We start from the raw sequence: 20,811 nt of genomic DNA, 5'->3' as shown, positions 1-20,811 counted from the left end.
TTGGTTTCTATGTTCCTCATATTTAATAAAAACGTTGAAATGTATAGTTTTATGTGTACTATTGTGATTCCAACAAAAGCATATACAGTTGAAAAAAGTGTTATCTCGTGTTGTTTGTTTTCCCTTCCCTTAATACCCCCTAAACAGAAGACATTTCTCTAGAAGGAATAAGGTTTTAAACTTTAAAAATAAATGTACTACAGTTGTATGAATGTCATGGTTATAATAGGATTACCTAAGAGATAGCTATAGCTTTCATTGGAACTTGTTGGGATTTACAAAGCTGCTATAGTCCATCGCATCGCTTCACACACCGTATGGGTTAAATCAGGTTTGGCTCATTGTCAGAAAATTCATAAAATAATAAAGTTTATTGACAGCAGAGAAAAAAGATAATATATAATAATATATTACATTGATTTATTGACACCCTGTCGAGGTACAGGAATACAATCATCTTCATAATTTGGATCTCATAACATTTCCAGGTTTTGATGCAATTTTCGGTCTAACACCGTGTCTAAACACTAACGTCAACCTGCTTGTTCTTAATGGGTTTGTCGCATCATGCCGCTTCCAGTGTGGACAAAATGTACAATTATAATGGGTTCTAATGCGTTTCTATTGTCTTTTGTCGTGTCTCATTACATTGTGCCGGTCGCGTCCGGTGTAACTGTTTTTTGTCCACAGTGACAGAGTCTTTATTTGAGTTTTATCCAGGTTTGCACTTGTCTCGCCCAATTCCCCTCCTCCGTCCAGCCAGAGTCCTCCATATGTTGTGTACAGCTACTCTAGCCATTAGAAGGGTTATGGTGAAATTCCGTCTATACCACTCCCTAATAAAGAAAGTGTTTGGAGAGAATCAAAAGAATTGACTTAATAGTTAAAGGACATAAAATAGTGTTGTAAATTGTTTGACTTCTACCTGTTATAAATGGTATGCCTTTTAATGTTTTCGTCTAAGAAATATTTGTAGAACACTGCCATTTCCTCACTGCTTAAAGTCCTTTTTCTTCCTGGATCAGAAATAAATGACAAATTATACCCGAGTACATATTAGACATTCAGTATATCACTTTGATATATGCAAACTAGTAACACAAATGAATATGGGCATAGGTCATCCCTCTAACCTGCTTCATCTCTTTCGGACAATCCTTTTGCATTCAGTTGTGACTGTACATATTCTTCTCTTTCCTAAGATAAAATAGTATAAAATTAATTAATTCAAACAGACCATTAAAACCTTGTTGCAATTATGACCATGATACAGTCATATTGTTTTGAAGAAAAAACTTAAATACAATGCTGCCCCCTACCGGTGACAATGGTGAAAAAGCATTTGTTGCCTTAAATTGAACAAATGTAACCATTTATTTGTGGTTCATACCTTAATAAAGGTAATGTTCTGGTTGGCCCAAAAAATATGGTTCCAGTCCTCTGTCCCCTGTCTCAGATGCCTTAATTTCCTTTCCAGTGGAGTCTCATTTTCTGGGATGTGATATATTATCGGCCTCAGGTTTGACAGTCTGTCTGGTGGACCGATCCAGTCATATTTTGATGTTGCTGCTGGACTGAATCCAGACCTCTACATAAAAATCACAACAGTCATCTAAAATTAACACATGGTAGCTGTAGACAATTTCAAAACATGAAAACTATTTTTGCCCTTGCATTGTATGATGAATATGACATCACAACACAATAGACGGCATTAACAGATGTCATAAACATTTAAGATTATGAAAATGCATAGTTAAGTAAAAAAGTCAATTTGAGAAAGGAACCAAACTACCAACCTCTGCTCGCGTTTCATTTTTTGCTGCCTTGCTTGATCTTTGTCGATGACCTAGACATTCTCTCCTTAATGACAGGGGAGCGGGTATGTACCACGGACTTAAGGACCTAAACAATACACAACCTACCGTCTTTCTATTCATCTTCGATTTACTAAGTTATGTACCTTGGCGACACACATGAACGATTAATACAGCGAGGTCTATGCAGCATGATCTATGTATGTTTCAACATGGTGGACGATAACAAGTTAAAAGTCTTGGCACTTATGTATTAGCATTTTGGGCAGAAGATGGTATATATTTGAAAACAAACATCGTTACAATTTCGTGTTGTATAAGTGAGTCGTTTTGTTTTACGAAACAATATGCACAATTAAAATAGTAAACTACTAAGGACGCACACATTTCCCCACTTCCGCTTTTTAACATATTGGACGACCAAAGCATTTCACGAGTTACGAAACAACAACAACAACAAAGGTTATAGAAAGCATTTTGTCCTTTAAATATGTCTTAATGTTTGTTTACTATTTAGCACATAAAAGTAATTAAATAAAACGTGTTTATAAATGTTGTTTCTCACAGTGTTTAACAATAAATACATATTTATATATATATATTTGTGCTAAATACATTTTACATGAATCATTGGACATTGTTATATTCTATTGGCAAATAAATGTTAACAAGAATGTATATTATTTGTTGTTACATAATGCACAGATTAGACACAATGTTAATTGTAAAAGCGTTTATGTGTATTTTTGACATTCGAACCCTAACACGCGTTTATGTTTGGCCAGCAGGTTTGTGTCGTTAGACATGTTCGCCGGCGGTAAGGAAAATTGCGTTGTGTTACATCTGTAAACACAGGCGCACCAATGGCTGTCCGGTGGTTATGCAGGTAGGATGGGCAGCCCGTTAAACATAATATTTAGTAAGAAATGTCTTTATATGATTTTGCCCTTGTTATATATAACATCACCGTCCACTGCTGTGTGCTCTTAAAGAGAGCCAGGGCGGTCTTGTGCGCTTTTAAGGGGCACAGTTAGTTACACCCGGCTAGGCTAGGCAGATCATTTCAAGCAATTGTGTAGTTTTCAATTCTTTTGCACAACTCGGCGACTACGTATACAGCAAATTCGTTGACGTTTCTGTGCATTAAAGATGAAACCACTTTGTGTTCTGTAAGGGAGTTCACGATTTGACTTCCCACTTAAATCCGCTTATTTGAAGTGCGACACGATGTGGAACAGTCGATTTCGTGCTTTATTCACGTGACTGCTGTCAGTCTCTCGGCAAGAAAGTGTCATTGATCGGGTGTACACAGCCAGGTGGAAGACGGTACGGTAGGGGGATCCTCTCCTTTTGTGAGGAATGGTCTCCCCAGTGTATTAAGAGAGGGGAGGGGCTGGAATGCGGTCCATACCGATGTGAAGCTGCTGCCGCCGCTCTTAATCCCAATCTCAGCCAGTGTCACTGCAACATAGCATTGCCATCCAGACATCACTGGAGTGCAATAAACGGTTCAGTGGATTAGCTGATGGAAACGGAGCCCGTTCAACATGTGCGCGAACGTATTCGGCGCGTTGAAAAGGTGAGCGAGAACATGCGTAACTACGCCCGTCGGAGGTTGCCAGGCGTGCTTGAATCGTGTCAAATAGCGTTGGCTGCTGTTCAGCATCGATACAAATCTTAATATGTGGGCATCGCTTCATGCATTTAAATGACGGGAGATGCGTGGTGAGAGGACGGGAAGAGCATGTATACAAGTCCATTTGTATTGCATAGCTGCACGAGGCACATAACCACGGGTACAAAACGGTGTAGTTTTTTTAGGAATCATCGACTGAAAAACATGAGTCAACTACTCATCCCGATGTTTATGTCTGTCATGGATACGACCTTTTGTTTTACAGCACACATGTTTAAGACGCTCTTCTTCCCGATGGTGCAAATGGTGATGAGACGCGTGCGCTGCTGTTTTATTTGAGCATGTCCTCAGCATCATAGCTGCTGTGGACTTTTCCAGAATCTTTACTCTCTTCTTGCAATGGTGATGCTGAAGTTTTAAGGCTAGCTGTCACATTAGTCTGACTGTTTAATTCTTTAGTATATGACAGAGATAATCAGACACTCATACATACCGTGTTGTGGTGATTATGATGATGATGATGAGATGTGCAAATGCACCTGTGTTGGCATGCACAGGACAGTGGACAGTTCCAGAATATCGGCTTTCTTCATCATTTAATGTTGATGATGATGATGAAGTTTTAAGACCACCAGTTTTCCCACACAGTGCAACTGCAAAGGTTCTTAATGGCATCGAGTTCCAACCAGAGGTCAAATTAAAAAGATTTCGATTTAGCTTTGTTGAATCTATAATACAATTACAGAATAGGTAAATTACAGAAATAGTTTTTTATTTTATTCATATGATTTTAACATGTTAGTGATGAATAATATTCAGTATAATTGGGAAACATGTCACTATGGTATAGTGTATTCCTTGGACGACCATGAGGAATTTTATAATAATTTAATTCTTCAGCTGTGTTTATTTGACTGTTTACCAATCTTTGAACTGTGAAAGAACCATTGACGCATTTAGCAGTACACACTGATAAGCTCTGGCATGGATGGCATGTTGACATCTTCACCACTCCCAAATTATAATCGAAAGCCCTGCTGTCAGGGTGATTTGAGGAGGTTACAGTTGTTGTGCTGGTGGGGCATCTGGAATGACGATGGCTCTGACTCATCCTCAGGTGACCCTGGCTGCCTCCGCTCTCTCTTACAATAGACCCTTTTCACAATGACATCATTCAACTTTCGCAAAGCAGTGTATTGCAACTTCCGTTTTGCGGAATTGACAAATAAAATATTTCATATCAGAAGAATTATGTGGCCAATAATTTACTCATTAGTACTGTAGCTGTGGAATGTACAGCCGGCCAGTAGTTATCGCAAAAGAAGCCCCTTCAGTGTACCAGGGTTTATTCCTGTGATAACAATCAGCTCTATGTACATTATCCCCTATATAAAAACTCAAAAAGAAATTCTAGAATTTGTATAATATCTTTAATTCTATGTGACTGCATTCTTACTCAACCTTTACTAGGCATTAAATGGATCTTAAAGGAATAGTTCACCCAAATATGAATCCGTAATTTACTCACCATCATAATAGCAAAGTTTTATGTGTGTAGTTAAGTTATTGGGTGAACTATTTCTTTAAGAGCTATCATCAGCACATGTGGCATATCAGAAATTAACTTTGTGTCTTTGTAATAAATAAAAATACTACACTTGCAATAGACGACGGGGCAAGTTTATGGGAAGATATACATTGTAGGCAGAATGTTTATTTGTTGTTTGATATATTTATTTGAACTCTTAAGTTAAAATTTCGTATGACTATTAATTGTGTAGTATATACCTGCATGTTGGTGAATCTTTTTTTAGTTTTAGAGGTTTATTTATTATCTTTTTGCTTCGTTTATTAGAATTTGTCAAAATTGGATCATTGCACCAAATTTTTTGTTAAAATTATGTAAAACTTAAAAGAAATCACTATAAAGTAGGGATGCACTGATGTATGGGCCACCGATATTAATTGGCCGCTATTTGATTAATTTAACACCATCTGCAATAGCATGAAAAATGCTGATACCGATGGTTTATTAATTATCTGCATGGAGGCAATGAGTTGCATGTCTGACTAACCCAACGTTCTTCTCTGAGCAAAATAATTCAATAGCAACAGCACAGACTTTAAGTTTAATAAAGAAATGTTTAATGTTAAGTCAAATATGAGTAAAAAGTAAAAAAATATCCCTACTTTAAAGTGACCATGACAAGACAGGACAGGACATGTGCACTTCTTATTACATTATTCAGCCCAATCTACAAATAACAAACCTGGATGTGAAAACCCTACAGTTCATGAAAATTTTCCACAAGGTTACTCATGTTCATTGACATAAAGAAATGTAATATATCAAACACAGGATGCAAATGTCTCGCTGTCTCTTTAAGGGCCTTGAATATGACCTCTCTGTGACATCACAGACACCTCCCTGGGGAATAGCAGTAGCGGCAGTTGACTGCCAAAACAATATTGTCTTAGGACGCTGAGTGTGCAGAGGTGTCGGCTGTGGTCTATGAAGAGAGTCTGCAGTTGGGTTTGTAAGTACTGTTGGACTAAACGTTTATTTTATATCTACTAGTCCGATTTTTCAGACATCATGGCAACGGGTTGGGCCACAACGATGTTGATGATTAATCACCTTTAGATCGCAGTGTGGGATAGTTTGTTTTCCAACTTAACAACATGGAGTCACGACTCACTACACCACCAGGTAGTATGTAAGTTGTGATATTCATATGTGTAATTCAAAACAAGACCACACTCAAGTCGATGGAAACCAGGATCTTGCCCTCTAGATCAGACAAACAAGCAGCGAGTTCATTACTGAAAGACAGATTTGGTAAATTGAGGCATTTATGGATAAATACTTGAGTTCCAGTTATTGATTTGATTATTAATTCAGGTACAGTGCTTGTATTGTCAGTTATTCTCTTAAAATGTGATTCATTTTTTCTACTTTTTTTGCTGGTTTGTTTCCCTTCCTGTGATCTGTCAAGCTTAATCCCCTAATGGCACACCATGTGCCATGTTTGTTTTTTGTTTTCCATAATGGGTGGTGTTAAAAAGGGTTGGTCTGCCTGTCATCGACACAGAGAACCTGTACTCACTTGCATTCTACAATCCAAATGAGGATTGAACCGGGTATAAATGTCATTAGATCGCAAACCAGGTTGCTTTTGTTTAAGGTTACACTGCAGGGACATGCTTCAGACATATGAAGCATTGTGTGAAAACAACACATTTTGTGTTCAGTTAGGGACAACAACACACAAAATGTTGTTCCTTTTAACGGAACGTGTATTTTCCCTTTTATTTATTTCACGAAAAATTAACACCCAATGTGTTAATATAACACAATGTGTTAATAAATAATACATACTGTTTAAGAGTATAAAAATAATATTTGGACCACTTGGTTTTAAGTGCAAAAATGTCAAAGAAAAGGACCGTTTGTTTAAGAAAAGTAACCACTTAGTTTGAAATAATGTTATTTAATGCATTTTAGTTCATTAATAGGTGTCCCAAGTTTTTTTGGTCCGCTGTATAAGAATGACATTGGGAATCAAAAATCTATCACAGTTCGGAATCGAAAGGTTAGGAATCGGATCAGAATCGAAAAACAATAGGAATCGGATTCCTCTGATCAATTCCTGTCTGAAATGTACATGTTAACTTGTGGTCTGATATCTCAAGAAAAGCCCTTATGAAAATTAACCATAATTTTACTATACTGCAAATACTATAGTTAACACTTTGCTTACTAAAGGACAGTAACCACAAGTTTACCATAGTTTCATTATAGTCACAGTTAATGATACAATGATGTTTTCAACTATGGTGATACAAATTGTAATAAATGAGACAAAAAAATTGTTGCTATGTGTATTATACACGAAACGCTGCTCATCATAAATGTATATATTATTGCAAAGCAGTCAATAAGCAGGCTAAATGACCATACAAGTTGATATCTAAATGTTTTACTTCAACTATGGACACTAGGAATCGATAAGAATTGGAATCGATAAGCAGAATCGAAATTGCGAAAATTGAAACGATGCCCAGCCCTCATAAGGTTTTGTTATTGAACAACATCACAATCATAGTAATGTTATAGTTTTAATAAAAACTGAATAATTATTATACAAGAATTAGCAATGCAGTGTAAAATGTGTAGTAGTTTCATATGGATGTCACAACCAAGGACATTAACTTGCAGAAGTGTTAATGTGCTCTTAAAGTGAAACTCCACCCAAAAATGAAAATTCTGTAATGAATTACTCACCCTCCAGTTTTTCCAAACATGTGTAAATGTCTTTGTTTGGTTCAACACAAAGAGAAGTATTTTGGATTAATAATAGCAACCAACAGTTCTGAAGCACCATTGACTGCTGTGGTAGGAAAAGTGTAAATGATAGTCAAAAGTGCCCCAGAACTGTTTGTTTTCCTACATTCCTCCATCATCTTTTGTGTTAAACAGAACCAAAAAAGTACTAAAATGTATTTCCTACATCTCTCCCTCTCCCTCAGCCTGTTTGGGAAACCCTTTGATGGTGGGAAGAGGACAATGGATCATGGCAGTCAGTCGCCACAGACACAGCAGATGCCAGGACCCTTTCCAGGTTATGGAGGGCCCCAGGGTCCGTTCACTGGCCAGCACCCAGCCCTGCTCCGGCTGAGTGAAGTGCAGAAGGAGATCGCCACCCTGGGTCCTCAGGTGTGCTCTTTCAGCGGCCTGCAGAACGACCGAGAATACAAACGACTGGAGCGAGAGCTGACCAGATTACAGCTGGAGGTTGATCAGGTCAGTAAACAGTAGATGGACTGTAAAGGGCAGAATCTATTCATAGTGTTGCACATGTCTTGCACTACACAAAAGATTCAGCAAATGTTTGGATATGTGTTTAATATAAAGTTAAACATGTTTTTTTTCAGCTTTGTACTGTAAGTATTGCCTTAAGGAACTTTAAGGTAATAAGTGGCCTTGTTTTGTTTCCCTGATCCAGGTGGAGACGGAGGGCCGTCCCGAGCTCCAGCAGCCTCGGAAGCGTGCGGCAGGAGAGGTGGAGGGTCTGCTTCGGTACCTTGAGGCAAACGCTACACATCCATCTCGACTGGCCATTGAGGAGTTAACCCAGGAGGCACAGAGGTTACTGAACGAAGGGGTTGTGCAGCCATTCCGGCAGGGCCAGGCTTTGGATGCATTTGAGATCAGCGAGGAACTGGTGGAGGCTGTCCAGGACGTAGCCATGCGGATGGCTCAGGTGAAGACAGGTGGGAGCGTACCGCTCAGGAAGGCCCGGTACAAGGCGTTGACACGGGTCTGTGCCGTACAGGAAATACTGGAGGGTCGTGTGCGCACTCACGCGCTGGCGCTGCCGCTGTCTGATGACACGCATGAGGCTGTTCAGCGTATTAATCAAGTCATGGCACAGGTGAGTGGTGTTTTGAAACATATTTTCTTTTCTTGGTGTTCAATGAAAATATATCGCAAAAGCAACATGTTCTGGACTGCTGAGAACAGGGCGTTCGGGCAAGGCACATCAATATAACTGAATGGCTTCATTCTAAGGAAAAATCATTTTCTGTGTTTCAGTTGTTTAACTGTAATCTAAATTATTTTGAACATAAAAATTGCTAAAATATTGATTCTATGTAGGTTAGTGGTGCACGGTGCCAGGAAGTGGCTCTGCTGATGGGTCTCAGGGGGCGTGACAGCTGCGCCCACCTGGCAAGGATCCTTACAGAGCTGCTGGTCGAATTGGATGCCCTGGATGTGTCAAGCAACGCTGCTGTCAGGAATTACAGGAAACAAGTGGTGGAGGAGATCACTGGCCTGTTGAAGCATCTTGACTTAGAAGGAGAGGGAGATGACACTCGCAGGTAAATAAATAAGTGTAAATGTTTTATCACTTTCATGTTAAATCCACAAGCTGTTATCATGTTAAGAGAATTTTAAAATAATATTTATTCCATTTCCTAGTTCATAGCGGTTAAAGTCAGAAATCAACATAAAATACTAAATGTGTGCACTTATTTCCAGTCTTCTGATTTCTTTAGTATTTTTGTGTTGCTATTCTAATCTTAAAATCCTACAATGTTTACATCCAATTTTGATATCCACAACTAATTTGACTTCAATTTCACATCTTTGACATGGCTTACTCAGTCAGTATTAAAGACATGAAGATCATACTTTCATAGAATGTACATTACATTATGTAGAATGATTTAATGTCGAAAACCGTAAATAACAAAAAATGATATACATTTTTGTATATTTCCAGGTATGATCTTGGACAGAACGACTCGATTCGTGAAATCGAGGCAATCAGGGGGCGTGTCTCAGTTCTACGGGAGGAGGTCCTCCGGTATGGCGCCATAAGACAAGGCTCAGAGCTGCAAGGTCTCCTTACCCACTTGGATCAGGTAGACACGGGCCGTAATCCCTGCATACGAGAGGCACGGCGCAGAGCTGTGTTGGAAGTCCAGGCGCTCATAACCTACCTAGACCTCCGGGAAGCACTAGGGCAACGTAACCCCATACCAGACGAGCCCCCGTCTCACGCAGCTGTCTGGCGGGTCTTAGCCAGCCTGTCCGACCTGCAAGCTCAAGTGTTTGGCTTTGACGGGAAGAGAGCTGACAAGAGCTACATGGTTTTGGAAGAGCTACTGACCAAACAGCTTCTAGCTCTCGATGCCGTGGACCCTCAGGGGGACCAGGGCACGAAAGTTGCTCGGAAACAAGCGGTTAAACACGCCCAGAATATCCTTAGTTATCTGGATATGAAGACAGATGAGTGGGAGTATTGAGGGACGTAAAACACTGCAGTATTTGAGAGATTTACTGAATAAAGAGCTGCAAGAAAAGGCAAATGCTCTGTGTGACATATCAGGACGAAATATTGCAGTGCAGGAGGCCATATGTGGGATTTTTTATGTGTATATAGAAGACTTTGTGTATTGCTGTGGGCAGCAAGACTGTTACCCATGATGCACCTGCTGCTTTTGTTGGTCCATTATAGGTCCCTGAAAACAGCCTTTTTTCAAGCAGAGGAAATCCTATTTTCTACTGCACACGAAGCATTGTTTTCATCATAATTCCATTTTTTTAGTTGAATCTATGCTATTGATTGGTGTGTTGTGGTGCTGAACCCTGTTGTGCTGCCAAAGTCTGTTTCCTGCTATGCCACATGCTTGGTTGGAGCACAGTGTTAAGAACTGCAGTCTTTATTACATTGGGAACTCTTCATCGCTGTCCAGCTATACTGTTGGAGGCTTCTGTTATGATCACAACAGGTAGTACCACAAACTATTTTACACACAGTGACAAAGTGTTTCTAGGATCATTTTCTTTAAATTGCACTTTGAGTCAGATCCTCCAGCTACAGACCTAAACAATTCAACTTCCTGCATCATCCACAATAGCTGATCCAGTTTACGTTATAAAAAGAGTATTTGGCTGATGAGGCATAGAATAAACATTGACGTAAAATATGTTTTTAACAAAAGGAATGGAAAACTCAAATGACTGAGCCCATTCTGCTGTTCTTTTGGATTTTATTGATGAGAGGTATTGTCCGTGGAGACATTTCCTGTTAGTATCGCTATATAGGACAAAAATAGAAACTAGTTCACAGGGTTTCTTTTCTTTTAGTTATACGCAAAAAGTATTTCTGCAAACCACAAGGGAACAGAGTGTGTGAGTGTGTTTGTTGTTGAAAAAAGTCGTGTGTGTGCTGTTTTGGTTGTGAGAGTGATTAAAATGGAGAGGAGGATTCTAAAACATTGGAGTGGCACAGAAGAGCGGTAAACTATCAATCGAGTGCTCAAGAACCGGCTTCACGTACGTCACTGTTGAATATATATACCCAAATATATTTTTCTCAAATGTGACCGTTCTGTTTTTCAATATAACGCGAACAGCAAAAAATTGCTTGAATATGATACGATAAATTTTCAGTTACGAATTAAGGAATTGCACTACAACAAGGAATGAATGCAAATGCTCCCAGTCCAGGCCCATTGTTGAGGTTGACTTCACTTTGCCTTATGTCACAAGACGTTTTCCATTTTTTGACGTTTGATTAAACAACAAATCAGAGCTGTGTTTCTTTTTAAAATATTAAACCGTACAGTGACTACCTTCCAAAGAGAAACGTGACCCCAATATATAAAGCTAATTATACATATCAAGTTAAAACTGAATCTGGTGCTCATGCATGAACCCTGCCCCAAAGCAAACAGAACAGACCATGTTATATTGTACGTCCCTGTACCTATACAAATACAGTGAACTAATATTTTGATTACACCATATTTACTCCGTTTACTTTTAAGTTAGTTTGAAAACAGAAGTGCATGTGGCTTTTGTTAATCTGCCAGGTGAGCTTTTTTGGCCAGTGCTGATGATCTCAAAATCGCCAAATGATGTTCGATCTGCCAGTTTATATATTAAGAATGTAAATTATTTTAATAGCACCTGACAACAAAATCTGTTATTACACAACATCACTTTTGCGTGTTGATCATATGATATACAAAATCTTTTATGTAGGGTATCTTACTGTGTATGGGCTACATTAGGACAATGAGGATGTGGGATAGTTCTTACAAAGAAAATTTAATTGATGAGAATCTGAATTAGGGTTTTGGCTTGATTTGTGGTCCCTGTTAAAAGATCCCTCAGAGACTATGTGAGAAGTGCGGGCCAAGCTTGTCTGTGGTACGAACGGCGACATTATCAAGTGCTATTGTTTAATAGTTAATCAGAGGCCAAATGTCTGCCATATAACAGCTAACAGCATAACTCTCTTAAAGAAGGACGTATTCAGGCATAATATGATATTCTGTTATTTATATATCAAGCTCTGCTCTTGTGAATCTGGCTTTATGATAAACCTCAATTACTGAAAGTGGAACAGTGTTGGCCTTTTATGTTGGTGGGTTTTTTTTTGCCCATGTCCCAATTGTCACTAGCCTGCTCTAAATAAGGGCACATCAAGTTAGCCCAACTGTCAATCATGAAGCAGCACTACAATTATCAACAAAGAATACGAGTTGCACTCGGAGCAGAAGCAAACACCGTTATCAGATGGAAAGATGAGGCTCCAGAAGCGATGTGTGCTGGAAAGCATACAGAGAGCAGTGAGGGTAGAGAGGTCGTGGTCAGAACAGATCAATCCCGAATCTGTCATCAGATGGCTTTGTGTGGAAATCCCCTACAGCGACTTCTACATCAGTCAAGGTGAAAACACACTAACAGCACTTTCAAGCAACCTTGCACTAAGCGTCGGTGTAGTTTTGTTTTGTAAGCATGTTCCGAATCCATATAGAGACGACAGGTAAGATATGCGCTATTATAAGCAGTTTCTCACAGTGACAGATTTTAAGATTGTTGTCCCCTGCAGGCCTGTGGTCTAGCAGCGACTGACGCGTTATGGTTCAGAGAGAGTATGCGGTTTAAAATCACTTCATTGGGATGAACGATACATGCTTCTGTCAACTGCTGATAATTCTGAATTTCTTTCTAAAAGAGCTAACAGCAAACGCTCCCAGCTGTTTCTTGCCATCCATGTTTTACAGAGAACAACAATTTTAGATTCTTTGGTAACTTGGTTCAAAATAGCTTTAAAATGTCTATATTTTGCTCGCACGTAGAGCTTCAGTTTAATTTGTGAACGGAGGTTTTATAACATTACATTATTCGATTTTCTGGCATAAAATAAAGATCCTTTTTTACATTTACCATGCAGTGTAAATCTATGTCAGTACATTTCCAGATGACATGACTTCCCAGAGTACTTATTCCTCCACTGCTGTGCTTACATGTGTTAGATACATTGATCTGTCAGATGTATGAGTCATACTCATCTCCATAGTTACAATCATAAATCAAATCCATTCCTGTTGTTGGATGATACTCAACAAGCGATTCTTTGTTTTGATATGAATATTACCTTGATTGTATTAAAGGATCAGCTTTTTAAATGTTAGTGTTGGCATTGAAAACACATTAAAAGCATTGCACATGTCCTTTTTCTACTTCATGATAATAGTAATCTCTTAGTTTTGACTTGGCAACCCATGTTGCTAAAGCACCTGTTTTTATGAATGCAAATTCAAGTTTATCGCACAATAAAAATCCAACCCATTATACAATATCTGCAAGATTAAAAATGTAATTTCAATGTCCACCTTTTTTTAATACCAAAGTTAATACTTGCCTCTTCTTTCCTGTTTTGAACTGCTGTTACCTTTATAAACACTGCAACTCCGTAACTACAAACCAGAAGAAAGGAATACTTAACAAAATAAAGCTTTTCATTTTCCTTATCTGACTACACGTCTGCAAGGATGTTTTTGTGGTGACTTGTGAGATTGTCTAAATGTGTCATGCTGTTTATATGTTGGATTCTGCGGATTGTTATCGCTGACGTGTGAATGCTTTAATTGGTGGGGTTGTTTGATTTTTACATGTCTACATTGTTAAATAAAAGTTGTTGATCTGAAAATAACACATGTTTGCGCCGAGGTAGTTTTAATGGCCTGGGATCTTTCAACCTGTTTCCATGGAAACCCCTTACTGACACGATGCTCACAAAATAGAAGGTGCTGTGATAAAAGATTTGGGTTCGCCTGAAACACACACATCGCAGAACACAGGAAATATCCAAGCACATGTATATTGCTTTCTAAATATATCCGCTGAACATAGTTAACACACTTGTCAGTATAGCTTGTGCAGTGTTGCATAAATCGGAAATATTTACAGTATACGGCAGCTATGAGCTTAAAATGGCAGATATTTGTAAAAAATGTTATCTGTAACATCCCAATTCATCATCAGAATCCACTTAAAAATGTGTTAATGGGAGCATATTATATAGGATTATACACACACACATACTGTATGTGTATATATATATATAGGGGGTACGGAAAGAATTCAGACCCCCTTACATTTTTCACTCTGTTTTCTGTCAATATGGGGTTAATGAGAAAAAAATGAACTTAAATGATTTTAGCAAATGGCTGCAATATAACAAAGAGTGAAAAATGTAAGGGGGTCTGAATACTTTCTGTACCCACTGTATATATACTGCAGCAATGTAAAAGACTGACAGCTTGACAAGACAAAATGAAAACTTTGATAAAATCCAGGTTATCACGTAACTTTTCTAAATGCATGTACAAATAATACTGTTCTAATACTTAAAAGTGAATATGAAGAGTTTGGTTCCAAAATGGTTCATAAATCATGACTTTTTAGTTGCTATCAATACAACTGCAGTTGGTTTGTTTTGATATAAGCCATAACAACTAAAAAATAAAGCTAACTTACACAATAAAACACAAAAAATACACGATAACCTAATAAAATCATGAGTTTTAATCTTTCTTAAACTTGAGTTATCTAATTTTGGAGCCAAGCTCTTCATATGAACTTTGCAGTATTTGTGGTCTGACAAAAAAAAAGCATATTTTCTGTTATTTTGGCCCGTTTCTCCAGTTTTCGTTTTCTGTAAGAAACAACCTTTTTATTTTAAATTTGGGAGAAATGTTGTAAGTAGTTCACAGAATAAACAAAAATAATGATTTTACAAACAAATACCAAAAAATAGTAAATTCTGAAAAACTGAAATAATTATGATGATGATAAATGGTCTCTTAATCTTTTACACGGCTATATATAATTTAAGGAAATAAAGAAAACCTGCAACAGAAAAGACAGAAACAAGTCAGTTTGTTCCTGCACTTTGACTTTGAGAAAGTAGTAAATGTGCTTTTATGAATGTACTTGTGTTTTCAGAATAACAAGACACTGAAACAAATACAGTATTATCTTAAATAAGTAAGTGTATATATAAACACTGATGGTTAGAGGGATAGTTTTTCATAACTTACTTAATGTCTTTCCACACCTGTATGATTTTCTTTCTTCAGAGCACCAAAAATATTTTTTGAGGAACGTTTGTAACAAAACAGTGTTGGACCCCATCGACTTTTAAAGTATAAAAACTAAACCAAGTCTGAGACAATTAGCTTATTTTGTGTTCTAGAGAAGAAATAAAGTCGTACAGGTTATATTATATGCACTGTACACCAGAACTTACATTTTTGGGTGATCTGTCCTTTTACGGTATTTGTTGCTTGTTGCAAGAAATCCTTTTCCTTAAGCATTTTTGCCCCCCGGGGGAGCCCTCATTTAAAGAGGAAATGTTTAAGAGAAAAAGACAATGGAGAAGTCAACAGATTAAAAAAAGCATGTGTTGAATGGGAATTCAAGGACTTCACAAGGAAAAGGCATTTACTAACAAAGTCCTCTAATGTCTACCTGTAAACTTGATCAAATGAAATAAACATTTAGCTCACATTCAAGTCATGCGATGTCATTGACTTATGTTGTAAAGTACTTTATTACAATTGTAAGGTAATTGAGTTGCCATATAATCGTAAATAAAATATAATTAAATATAAAATGATATATTACACAGCGTGGCATGACGTCAGCTACACATTCTCATAGACATAATAAATAATATTATGTCTATGCACAGTCTCAGTATTTCTTCTGACATACTTTTGATTATTATTAAATATGTACTACGGCAAATAACAAACTGATCGAAACATTATTACAAATAAAAACAATGAAATTACAAGATAACAAACTATAACAACATTTGATAATTTTTTAAATTTTCACAAACTATAACTACGAAAAGTAAAAGTAAAATGAGTCCTCTCAAAAACTACTCAGAGTCCTAGTTACTCATTGCTTTTTAAGTAGTGTTATTTAATAAATAATGAATAATTATTAATAATCAAATTTGGAGATTAATATAGTAAATATAGCTACTTTTAACCAAACACATCTTTACCTTACTGATAAAGCATATTACATACAACTCAGACAAAGAACCATTCAATGTGTTGTTCTATCTGTCTGTCAGTCTATCATGTTTTCCAGGTAAAGCAGAAACTAAACAAATAAGAGCCCCAAATACTGCATGCAAAAAATGCAAAACATTTGTTACCTAAATTGCATTGGATTAGCATTAACAGTCATATCTGTAGAGAAACTGGTTGAGCAATTACTTAACCTCAAGCCACCCAAGATGTATGGGACATTATTTCTTAGGAAGAACAATAAAGATTTTTACCTGGAGTTGTGGTCCACGGTTTTACATAAAATGCCACAGGTTCACAAAAAGTCCACAGGTTCATGTCTTTTAAAGTTAAAAATACAGATAAAGGCAGCATAAAAGTAATCCCTGCGGTTTCTTTCGATGTATTAATGACGTCTTGTTTAAGCGAATCTGATCTGTGCAAGAAATTAAACAGTTTGCGAAATCGTATATGTTCCCTACTCACTTATAAAGGCAGAGCACTTGATGTAGAGCCTATGGAGAGAGATGGACAATATTATCTCATGATACAGCCGTTTGGATGACACTTGGCGAACGGAGTGACACAGAAACGCAATATTTCTCTATAGCTCGGACAAACCTTCGTATTTTGGACTTTCAAGTACGCCAAACCTCTGATTGATATGTGAGGAAAATAGCAGTGAAAGTGCCCATACAGCACTAAAATGTACTCAGCTAAAAGTATATTGTTTTTTAAATACTTTTTAGACTACTACTAGTTCATTTCCTGAAAACAGTTACTCAATTAAAGTAATTTGAGTGTTTGTAATTCGTGACTTTACACCACTGCTCATGTTTAGAGTTACAGAAATAGGCCTACCTGTAAACGTTAAGAGGAAACTTTTATGACGTAATTTCGACCCGTCGGCGGGTCCGCGGAGTTTAACAGGTGTAGCCTACAACACACAGTTATAAAGTCAGAATCGCTCCCTGTACAAAAAAACGCATATGCTGGTTAGGTATTTTTTGAAGCATGGTAGCTGGTTTGAGATGGGTTAAGCTGGTCATGTGATGGTCCTGAGCAGCAGCTAGTTGCTTAGGACAAGCTTAGGACCAGCACATGACCTGCTTGACCCGCTCAAACCAGAGACTATAGGCCTACTTCAAAATATACAACCTATCTACAACCTATGATATTATGACATATCGCAGATTGCTCCCCGCCCGAACTCTTTAAAGCGTCTGTTAAATGACTAATTGTAAATGTAAATGTACAGGCCGTCCCATGTTCAGTTGGTGCCTATGGCGAGATTTTAGATTATGCCCTACACCCTAAATACAAATTAAATAGATGATCAAATTAAAAAAATCTGATAATGTTTAATCATTTATTAAAACGTATGAAACTTTCACACCAGTTATTTATTCATAAATAACAAATAATTCGTAATTACCTTTTAACAGTCATTACAATGTGTTAATAAGATTACATTGTTGGTTGTACAGTATAGAAACTACCTACATTGTTTGAAAGCACATCTGTGCCTGTTTGTGAGACCTAAATGCTTTAAAACGTATTCTGTTTAATTTGACTAAAATGTGTCTATATATGGGGAAAATCAAATAGCTTACTTTCATAAAATGAAACTCAAAATGCTGGGAAAAGCAATGGGGTATATGCACACGGAGCCAGCTTTGTTACATCCGGTGCACGTAGTGTTCATTGGAAACAATGGCGTTTAAAGATTCACATGCGATTACAGTCAAGGACGTGAGACAAGTAACCCAAACACTAGATCATAGATCATAAATCGACAACCAAATATTAACGTTTTCTGTCTAAACACAACGTTATCGCTTAATGACAAATTACCCCAGCGCTCTGAGAGCGGAAGTGGTTTAGCTGGCTAAGATTTTAGCAGAAGTACGTCATCGCCCCGCCCAGTATGCATATTAAAACATATAACACCCCATTATTGTCTTCCATCCTCGATTTCGCTTCACAAAAGTTTTTGCTTGTGTATTAAAGACTCACTCTTGTGTTTTGTGTCCAAACGACAACTAATATAAGATTAAAAACGTGTTTGAAAATATATGAAATAAAACTTAAATGAATATTTAAGTTGGTTGATTCAGAACCTAATAAACATGTTTGTCACCAAACAGCTGATGGGGAACAACATCACCGGGTTTCCATTACCAGCAGGTTTATTGTACCTCATGTGTCCAGAAGAGGGCGGTCTGCCTCTTTCTCTCATCCAGCCAACAACAACACGCAGAAAACATGCTAAACAACAAATGAAGAGAATGTTCAGTGAGCACATAAAACAATATCATTAAAATGAGCATCCCTGACAGAAGACTCCCAACATAACAGAGGGGGGAAAGCGTGGAAAACGTGTAACAGTTGTTATTTATGATTCATCCGGCCATGGACCATTTGACTCATGCCTCCCACAAATTTGGGTAAATACAGGCAGTCAGACAGGGCGGGCAGGTTAAAGCAAGGACTCATTCCACATTTCTGCATGTGGTCTGCATATGTTGAAATATGTGAAAAGAATTAGTGCCATGACTCACTGTGCAGTGACCCAGGATTAAAATCACAGAAATACAACCACACCCCTGCTTATATCTATGGACATACTGTGACATTGGCATTATTGTAATATGAATGTTCACGGGTCTTGTTGATGGAACTTGTATGATAAATGGCCTTTGATGTTTGTCTTTAAGTCTGTTTAAAAGTATGTGCAAAATGACTTTAAGTCATGGAGATCCGCATGCCCGTCTCCAATAGAAGGAAGTGACACAGTTCTGAAATGTGGTCAACTGTTTTAGTTGTGAACTTAAGTGGTATTTGTACTATGTGTTTGTATATTTGTCTGAACAGAGCTAATGTTCCTGTATTCGTTTTGCATGCAGTGCATTGTGCCTGTAAACCAAAATGACAGTTACGACACAAAACAAAACTGTAAAAGCAACAGCGGGTTTTTGTGTTCTCATGAACTTTAGCCTCAGCAAGTTTACGTGCACTCCTGCACACACACCACAAGACATATCACACCAACCCAGTAAAGCACACATACAGTTATTTCATTGTGCTTTTACACGAGCAGACGTTTACAGTCAATGATCTTAATGTCAGTCAGCTGAAACTTTATATCCGTAGTCACTCTTTTTCATAATTCGCTCAAATCATTCAGGATGAGATCATACCATAAAGAGTCACACGGCTCAAACCGGTTGTGCCACAAAGCTTTATATTTGCACACATTTATAACTCTTATCTTATTTGCTTAAGTATCTGCACTGAATCACAACGAACACACAGAGAGTTAAAGTACATTGAGATATGACACAGTGTCTTTGGTAGCTGTACATTTTGACCAAATAAGCCTTAAAATGTGGACATAGACATTGTTCAGTCATTCCAGCAGGCCCTCATTTGTTTCCAATATATTTTCAGTACATATTGTTATTCATAGACTTATGAGCATGACTTCTCTCCTCAGACTAAAAAAGAAGAACTAAACTGAGAACTAAAACTGTGTCGCCATTATTCCACGGACTGTACCTCAGTCTCATGTATGAGCAAATCTTATCGTTCTTTTAGACAGGAAGAGACAGATTGTAAAGGTTATCACTACACCAAACCTACAATTTTAGTTGCATATACACAATCTATGGTAGCATTGGCAAGGAACTAGAACTTATAAACAGAATCAGAATGAAAGAGCATCAACACACCTTCAAGGAAGCAGTGAAATGCAAGAAATTGCATTATGTTGCATTTTATACATTTCTAATCAGAATAGGGAGGAATGAAAAGGAACTGTGATCTATAATCAGAATTCCCACGTTCGAGCCAGCTGTTATTATGTGAACATCATGGGTCGGAATGTTGGCTCTGAACGTTCTCATCGATCTGCATATAAATAACACGCTGTTGCAACATCTTGTAGTACGTTTGCCAAAGTTCCATCGTGCGTGCATATGATACACTGAATGAATTAAAATAATACTGTTATGTTTAGGGTTTGGGTGCAGGTTAATAGGGTTAATAATTTAAGAGTTAATAATAAATTGCTGTTTAATATGCACGCACGCTACAATTGGCGTATCATATGCATGCAAAAATAGGCGTATTGTATGCACGCACAATTGAACTTTGGCACGCATACAGGTATTACACACGCTGTGGCATGTATACGCTATTGATGAGAATGGGTTTGTTTGTTAGACACAAGAGACACTTGTAAAGGAACTTCAGTTGGTGCATTAGCTCTGATGAGAGTCTTTGTGCTGGATAGCAGGGCAGCGCTCCACATCTAAGGTCAATGTGACATCTCAAAACAGCCAATAAAAGGCCTGTACCTCTTCTGTCCTGCTCCACGGACTCAGATAAGACAAACTCGGTGCCATGTTAGAGAGTTGATAAAGTATTCCTGAAACAGGTGAAAAGACAAATAAACAGCTTAAGCAC

The 20,811-nt window shown here is 37.7% G+C and overlaps 2 protein-coding genes across 4 annotated transcripts; one reads left to right on the top strand and one right to left on the bottom strand.

Moving 5' to 3' along the window:
* Positions 1-350: 350 nt before the first annotated feature.
* On the bottom strand, positions 351-2,228 carry coa8 (cytochrome c oxidase assembly factor 8). The gene is made up of 5 exons (XM_079472495.1): positions 1,800-2,228; positions 1,391-1,588; positions 1,134-1,197; positions 926-1,016; positions 351-836 (listed from the first exon to the last, which is right to left on the bottom strand). The coding sequence occupies exons 1-5, from the start codon at positions 1,938-1,940 to the stop codon at positions 713-715; spliced, it is 618 nt and encodes a 205-aa protein (XP_079328621.1). The 5' UTR covers positions 1,941-2,228; the 3' UTR covers positions 351-712.
* A 375-nt stretch (positions 2,229-2,603) lies between these two features.
* On the top strand, positions 2,604-13,058 carry bag5 (BCL2 associated athanogene 5). Of its 3 annotated transcripts, XM_079472494.1 has the most exons (6): positions 2,647-2,703; positions 5,841-5,990; positions 7,984-8,257; positions 8,460-8,888; positions 9,113-9,336; positions 9,741-13,058. In XM_079472494.1, exons 3-6 carry the CDS (start codon positions 8,021-8,023, stop codon positions 10,264-10,266), a joined length of 1,416 nt encoding a protein of 471 aa, XP_079328620.1. In that variant the 5' UTR covers positions 2,647-2,703; positions 5,841-5,990; positions 7,984-8,020; the 3' UTR covers positions 10,267-13,058. The 3 variants fall into 3 exon arrangements, with proteins under 3 accessions (XP_079328619.1, XP_079328620.1, XP_079328618.1); XM_079472493.1 differs by lacking the exon at positions 5,841-5,990 and having other exon boundaries at positions 2,604-2,703; XM_079472492.1 differs by lacking the exons at positions 2,647-2,703; positions 5,841-5,990 and adding an exon at positions 3,223-3,396.
* Positions 13,059-20,811: the final 7,753 nt, after the last annotated feature.

Source organism: Barbatula barbatula (assembly GCF_947034865.1).
Source record: "Barbatula barbatula genome assembly, chromosome: 14".
Classification (NCBI taxonomy): Eukaryota; Metazoa; Chordata; class Actinopteri; order Cypriniformes; family Nemacheilidae; genus Barbatula; species Barbatula barbatula.
Note: the sequence above shows the minus strand (reverse complement) of the source record. Positions and strands in the feature narration are given on the sequence as shown.

Bases quoted from the DNA above. Each gene is read 5' to 3' on its own strand.
- coa8 (XM_079472495.1), bottom strand. From the start codon at position 1,940: ATGAATAGAAAGACGGTAGGTTGTGTATTGTTTAGGTCCTTAAGTCCG. The intron at 1,589-1,799 runs GTTGGTAGTTTG...ATTTTTATGTAG, and splicing joins AAAATGAAACGCGAGCAGAG to AGGTCTGGATTCAGTCCAGC. The intron at 1,198-1,390 runs GTATGAACCACA...ATTTTATCTTAG, and splicing joins AGAACATTACCTTTATTAAG to GAAAGAGAAGAATATGTACA.
- bag5 (XM_079472492.1), top strand. From the start codon at position 3,365: ATGTGCGCGAACGTATTCGGCGCGTTGAAAAG. The intron at 3,397-7,983 runs GTGAGCGAGAAC...CCTCTCCCTCAG, and splicing joins GTATTCGGCGCGTTGAAAAG to CCTGTTTGGGAAACCCTTTG. The intron at 8,258-8,459 runs GTCAGTAAACAG...TCCCTGATCCAG, and splicing joins TACAGCTGGAGGTTGATCAG to GTGGAGACGGAGGGCCGTCC.